At 46.0% G+C, this 7,297-nt stretch overlaps 1 protein-coding gene across 1 annotated transcript; it reads right to left on the bottom strand.

Moving 5' to 3' along the window:
• Nucleotides 1–276: 276 nt before the first annotated feature.
• On the bottom strand, nucleotides 277–4,430 carry LOC4342633 (HIPL1 protein). Its single transcript, XM_015789886.3, has 6 exons — nucleotides 4,280–4,430; nucleotides 4,037–4,194; nucleotides 3,163–3,954; nucleotides 2,470–2,686; nucleotides 1,779–1,948; nucleotides 277–1,242 (listed from the first exon to the last, which is right to left on the bottom strand). Exons 1-6 carry the CDS (start codon nucleotides 4,386–4,388, stop codon nucleotides 598–600), a joined length of 2,091 nt encoding a protein of 696 aa, XP_015645372.1. The 5' UTR covers nucleotides 4,389–4,430; the 3' UTR covers nucleotides 277–597.
• Between the last annotated feature and the right edge of the window lie 2,867 nt (nucleotides 4,431–7,297).

Genomic DNA, 7,297 nt, shown 5'->3' with positions numbered 1-7,297 from the left:
GGCTAAAATTTCAAAAAAATCTGTCCAAAAAGTGTTGAAAATCCTGAAATTTTCGGTAGAAACGAAATGAGCGAAATTTCGGACATACTAGCTTGCTAAGATACTATGCCACAAAAGTTATAAGGTTTATTATGGTTGAAACAGTGGTGTTTTAGCAAACTATGAATTCATTTGTATGGAACTCCAGTAACATACATACCCTCTTTTGAGCATTCCATAGAATTCCTTTCACACACATGTGCAGCTTGACTAGTAACGTGTACAACTCCGTATTAATTGCACACTGAACATTGTGGAATACTCCACTATATTTCATCAGGACAAAGGTGTGTATAATACTGTTTTGTTATCACAAAACAAAGAAAATTTAATACCTAATTAAAAAGTCCTATCTTGTTAATTTACATGATCTTTTGATTCCCATAAACACGTACGGATCATAACCCCCAAAATTATCCAAATTATCCCAAGAACAAAAGCTGCACAAACAAGATCAAATATATCACATCACAAATCCATAAATAATTAAAAACGAGCTGACAAATTCCCAGAAGCAATTTTTCCTTGCCAAAAAAAATCACTCCGACCATCATCAGCTCAGAGTGCAAGCAACGCTCCCATCAGCAGCAGCGCCGCCATCGTCGCCGCGGCGGCCGGGACGACGGCGGCGGCGGCGCCGCCGCTCGGCGACGAGCCCGGCGGCGGCGAGGTCCCCGGCGCGGAGCTCTTGATCGGGCACGCGTAGCCGCACTCCGCCGGGTCGACCACCCGGTAGACGCCCTTGCTGGTGAGCAGGTAGACGTCGCCGGCGTTGTCCTCGCCGAAGGAGAAGATGTAGCCCAGCGACGGCAGCGTGCTCCTCGCCGCGGCGGCGTCGCAGGGGATCGGCGACCTCCCGGAGCAGGCGAACGGCAGCGGCGTGACGTCGTACGCGCCGCTGCCCGGCGGCGACTCGAGGCCCGCCCAGGCGGACTGGGCGTAGAGGTCGGCGTAGAGGTAGCGGCCGGCGAGGCAGGGGTCGGTGCCGGAGCGGTAGACGTAGCCGCCGGTGATGGAGGCAGAGCCGACGTTGTTGTTGACGGCGCTGTGGGCGTAGCCCATCACCGGCGGGATGGCGTCGATGTCGGCGGCGGAGGTGTTGCCGCCGGGGCTCGCCAGCGGCAGGTACGCCGTCGTGCCCTCCAGCACCCGCCACCCGTAGTTCCCGCCCTTTATCACCAGGTCAACCTCCTCGTACGACGACTGTTTTCAAATTCCACACAAATTCATCAACTATATGGCAAATTTGGACCACCAAAACCATTTTGTTAAAATTAAAATGGACTAAATTAATCCCAGTGACATGGTATCGCTGGAGAAAAATACTACTCCCTCCGTCCTATAATATAGCAATCTAAAATTGGATGGGACATTTCATAGTACAACGAATCTGAACATGTATCTGGACCGGTTCTAGGTTGTTATATTATGGGACGGTGAGAGTATTAGAAGAGAGAGCAGTATAAAAAAAAGCTATCACTAGGTCAATCTCCTTGGTGTTGCCTATTTAAACTTACACAAAATCATCACAATTATATGGCAAATTTAGGGGGAAATACAAAACAATAATTTCTTAAAATGGACGAAATTAATCATGTTTGCTTAAATATACGAGACATGGTATCGCTGAAAAAGAATAGTACCAGTAGGGACCATCGTAAAAATCTTTGTACCGATATATGTCCTATTACTAATAGAGATCGCCGTAAAATTTGTCTTAAAGGAAGGGAATGTGGCACCTGTCCGACGTCGGCGCAGTAGAGGTCAGAGGGCTTGCCGGAGTCGAAGCTGCACCGCCACGGGTTCTTGAAGCCGAGGGCGAAAACCTCCGGCGCAAACTTGGAGTCAGTGGAGAAGGGGTTGTCCTTGGGGATGACATAGTTTCCCCAGCCTGCAGTGCTATTGCCAGCTGCAGAGTTTGTAACAGGAAGATCGGTCAATCATCTTGTCAGGGGTTGTTGCAACTCAATTTCAGAACTCACCAAAATATGAACAAATTTCTGAATTCAGGTACTATCCTGAACAGTGAATTAGTTGAAAGTTGCTTTTGGGGGCATTTGATTTGATTATGAACAAATTCCAGAGGAATAGAGCTAATTCACACACTATCCTTTTTTTTGAACTTAATTCACACACTATCCTGAACAGTTCTGAATAGGATTGCACCTGAAGCTCAATTCGTTTGAAATAAAATGAATTTTATTTTGTTCAAATGTTGCTTTTTTTTTGGGGGGGGGGGGGGGGGGGGCGGGGGGGCATTTGATTTGAATACGAACAAAGCTAATTGACAAACTATCCTGAACAATGTTACCTGTCAGGACTGGACCTTAAGTTCAATTCGCTGGGGGAAAAAAGAAATGAATTTTTAGTTGAAAGGTTGCTCTTTTTCTGGGCAATTTGATCGCAAAATGGGGGAGAATTTGGGATTACTTGGCAATGCGTTGACGTCGATGCGGATGATCTTGCCGAGCAGCGACTTCTTGTTCTGCGCGAAGTTCCACGGGTCGCCGACGCTGCCGCCGTCGCCCATCATCAAGTAGAGGTAGCCGTCGGCCTTGCTGAAGAGGATCTGCCCGCCGTGGTGCGTCGTGAACGGCAGCCCCATCGTCATGATCCTCCTCACCTCCGCCGGGTTCGCCGCCGTCGCCTGTGACATCAACCGCTATTGAGTTACATGCATCGACCAATTTAACCCAAATACCTAAGCTGATGAGAAAAGACGGACAATTCACTTCATATCCAAACACTTCCCCCTCAAATCTTAAGTCAGGATTCAAACTCGTGATGAGAAAAGACGGACAATTTACTTTATATTCAAACATTACCCCCTCAAGTCTCAAGTCAGGATTCGAACTCAAAACTTTTGGCTCTGATACTACTATTGAGTTGCATGCACTGACTAGTTAACCCAAAAGCTAAAGCTGATGAGGAAAAAATAACAATTCACTTTATATTCAAACACTTCCCTCTCAAGTCTTAAGTCGATATACGAATTCGAGAATTCTGGCTCTGATACCGTGTTGAGTTGAATGAACCGATCAATTTAAACAAAAAGATTAAGCTGATAAGGAAAGACGAACAAACCACCACCGCTGGCGAGCGAGAAGAGCTGGGTGTGCGTACCGTCGCCGGCGAGCCGGAGGAGGCGTTGGCGGTGTACTCGGCGATGACGGTCTGGAACTGGCACGGCTGGGCGCCATTGTCGGCGGTGAGCTTGGAAGGGTCGCAGCCGACGTCGGAGTTGCAGGCGCAGCGGCCGGAGCAGGAGGCGGACTGCGTCTTGTCGCAGCTGTAGGAGACGAAGAAGCGGCCGTTCTTGGCGAACTCCGGGTGGAACGCGAGGCCGAGGAGGCCGAACTCGTTGTCGAAGTGGACCTCGTCGGTGATGTCCAGGAACGGCGTCGCCGCGTCCACCTGCAGCGGCTTGCCGGAGCCCTGCGCCGGCACGGTGGCGACGAACACCTTGCCGGCCTGGTTGTTGAGGAACACGCGGTTCGAGCCGTCCGGGTGCGGCGCCATGTTCAGGTACGACCCGTTGCCGAGGCGCTCCAGGCACATGCCGCTCGCCGGCGGCGCGACGCGGCTCGCGTCGAACGCCGCGGACTCGCCGTCGAAGCACGGCGCGCCGCCGCCGCCCGGCGCGCCGCCCAGCGCGGTGCAGAAGTCGCCCGACGACTGCCACACGTCGGTCAGCGTCGGCGCCGCCGCGCCGCCGCGGGGCGGCTGGAACGGCGAGCCCGGGATGCGCACGGCCTTGCAGGTGTCCCACACCGTCGTGCAGTAGTCCGTCGCCGCCGCCGCCGCCGCCTTGCCGCCGCTGAGCCGGCTCGCGACGCCGGTGGAGTTGCACAGCCGCGGCACCGTCCGGGGGCTCGTCGTGACGGTGAACAGCTCGCCGGCGTACGGGTTGCATCTCTGCAGCAGCCGGCGACCTCATCAAACCAAGAAATCAAATCTCCATGGAAATTCCGGCGACCAAGCGAAGGAGTCATCATACCGCGCAGAGGATGGACTTGACGAGTTCGCCGCACGGCGTGCCGGAGATGTTCATGGCGGCGAACTGCCTCTGCACGGCGGCGTCGTCCGTCGAGTTGCAGCAGGCCGTGCCATTGTAGCCGCAGAAGGTGAGCGATCCGTTCACCGTCCTCGGGAACGCTGCTCCGCGGCCACCATGATCCAAACCATCAGTTGCAATTCACAATTCAATCACAAAGAAAGACAAATTGCAAGAACATCATACTTGAATCCATGCACAATTGCGCGCAATGGCCATCCCGGACGGCGAGGAGAAGCACGGCGGCGATGGCGAAGAGTAGTACCGCCCCGGTGGACGACGCCGACGGCGCCATGGTGGATTCAGGGAAGGAGAAGGTGTGAAGATGCTCAGAGGCAGAAATGGTGGACAACTAGTTTGCACTTATATACTAGTATATAAGTAGAAGGCAGCCATTGACCAATGCAAGATCAAGAAATTCAAGATTTGGTAGTAAAAGAAGGCAAACAAGTGGTAATTTTTGGGTAGAATTAAATTCTGATTTCTGAAAGTTCACGTGTTGGATGGTGACAACTTTCTGTACACATTATATATCATAAGATGAGCATTAGCATCTGGTCATGCACTCCAATTTGCAATTAATTAAACAAGGAAGTCGCATGGAGAGAGAGCAGACAAATGTGCTTGTTTGGATTGTGAAAGTGACAAGGTGAAATCGACAGCAAATTTGTCAACGGCCTATTTGAAGTATGGAGTTCAGAGAATTTGCTCACTGCAAATACCCAATGCCCCAATCAGCTGAATATTTTCACTCTTGAACCTGAAGATCCCAGATCCATCGGTTTCAGACTTTCAGTGAACTACAAACTACAATATTGTATTGTTTTTTTATGCCATCAGGAAATAAAGCATGCAGTAGCATCAAAGCTACATGTAACTTGTAAAATCTTCATGTCAGAGCAAGAAGGTAAAGTTGGTGTTACTCTTTACCATCTATTGTCATAACAACTAACAAGTGGTATTAGAGATTCAGAACATCTTGACAGTTTTTCTTTTCTCGAATATGCAGCAGAACTGCATATCATTGCATTAAGAAGGAACATCTTGGACAGTCAACTGGGACATGATAGTTCTTCAGTGGCCTTGTAAACCCTCTTCATCACTGTACTAATTGAACAACAAAGCTCCTGGATTTTCTTAAGGTTGGTTGTCAATTTACGACCAGATAGTTCAAAGCCTGTCTAAAGAGACTTACCTAATTGCAATTTCCTTTTTCATACAGGACCATTGACACAAGTGGGGATATATCAATAGATCATGAAGGTCCAAATGTAACAGAAAAAAATGATTAGACAGCAACAGTTGACCTTGGAAAGATATGAAAGCTTTGAGTCGTTGTAGTTTGGATTAATTAAAGGCACAGGAAGGTAGGTTACTTTGGATACTTGAAATTTGTGCTTCTTTTAAGGCCCCCAAGGGAAGATTTTTAGAAGAAAATTGTTTACATGAGGATACTGAAGTCAAAGAGAGTGAGCAAGTGGGTTTGTATTTTGACACTGGATAAGAGTACTCACATGGATCAATGGACTTATAAACAGTGGGAGATATCTCACACTGGTTAGGGGAAAACCCAGCTATGATCACTCAGTAGTAGTGGAGCTGAAGTTACTACTAATTATTAGTATCATATCTGACAGTGATTTTGGTCTCAAAAGTTACAAATGACAAAGTTATGCATGCTGCCTCTTCTGTCACCAAATCATCACTCCAAGCCTTTATGTGCCTATATGTAATATATTATGATATAGGGATAAATTTTATAACCTTTTTACAATGTTCAAATAACAATGCCTTTTGAGGGAAAAAACTGACCCTGGGTGGTAGGCAAGTCCAAAATAATTTTTAAGTGAATCTTTTGAGAGCTTCGAAAAGGTTAGATGAAACTTAAGGAAAATGATATGTGAAAGGATTTTTTTTCCCTACATGCAAAATTATACAAAAGGAGTTGACTATGGGCATATGGATTGATGTGCCCAGAACAATAAAGTTACTTGTTCTTAGGGTAACATTTTGTATAGCATTTAAATAAAGAAAATTACCTATGCAAAGCTAAATATGGAATATTTGACGGAAGCTATCAAGACAAGAAAAAATATCTCCATTTGACATTGAAGAAATGTCTACATTTGGGATACGACTGCACCAGGCAAATTTATCTACTCCTGTGCATAGCTGTCACCGATAGAATTTTGTATGTAACATGACTAATCCAACCTACAAAAAAGTTTAAGTTTGAGTTGAACATACGCGAAATGCAGAAATTTTAGTACAGAAAACCTCGTGTTATCTAGCATTCAACAAGAAAGACGAGTAGCAACATATTACATTATTCCTGAAACTTCAGCGAAACCTTTCTTGGAAAACATCACAAAATGAACTGGAAACTGAAGCAATTGTTTTCTTTAAAGAAAACATGGAACCAAAGTTATAGTTTTTATAAATGCCAACTGCTTAATGGCAACTCTTATCTATGATGCTGTTGTTCCATGTGCCAATAAGTGTATAACAATAACTTTGGAACAGGATATTGTATGGTTGACCTACAGGCTACAGGTTAAGTTCAGAGGAAAGATTGCAACCATATATGACTATAAGAGCTCAAGGTGTTCTTGTTTGATCCCTTGTATCATGCTAGGGAACCAAGGGAATATTGCTGTTACTCATGGGTTAGCTTAGGTCAAACGATTAAAATAATCCAACCTCATATTAAGTACACAATTGAAATGAGAACAATAAGTCAGTGTCAACTGAAGGCAAACCCATATCCAGTTCAGAATTCAGATTTCTCTTCTGGCATGAGAAGTCACTAATCAGAGAATAATTTATTTCGACAGTATCATGAACCCACAATTCAATTTATGCTCTGTTCAAATCAACTATGACATGTAGATCGCGTACCGTTTTATGATTTAATCAAGAAAATCATATGTTTTCTTAGAAATAATATGTGATACGTGACACAGAAACGGACAACAGTGACTGGGAATAAGTTTTTCTTTATCTTTCTGTCTTCTTTAATGGACGAATGAGCTGAAGCTGACTTTACAAGACATAATAAATTACTATGTTTAGATAAATGAGTGACAGATGTTTGTCCAGGAACTTCATGAAAAGAACAAGAGAGTTGACATATAAAAAAAATGTTTTTAGGGAAAATGGGGTTTTGGAATACTGAAGATGGTGAACTAGCATACTGTGAGCAAT

The sequence above is a fragment of the Oryza sativa genome, chromosome 7 (genome assembly GCF_034140825.1).
Source record: "Oryza sativa Japonica Group chromosome 7, ASM3414082v1".
Taxonomy (NCBI): Eukaryota; Viridiplantae; Streptophyta; class Magnoliopsida; order Poales; family Poaceae; genus Oryza; species Oryza sativa.
Note: the sequence above shows the minus strand (reverse complement) of the source record. Positions and strands in the feature narration are given on the sequence as shown.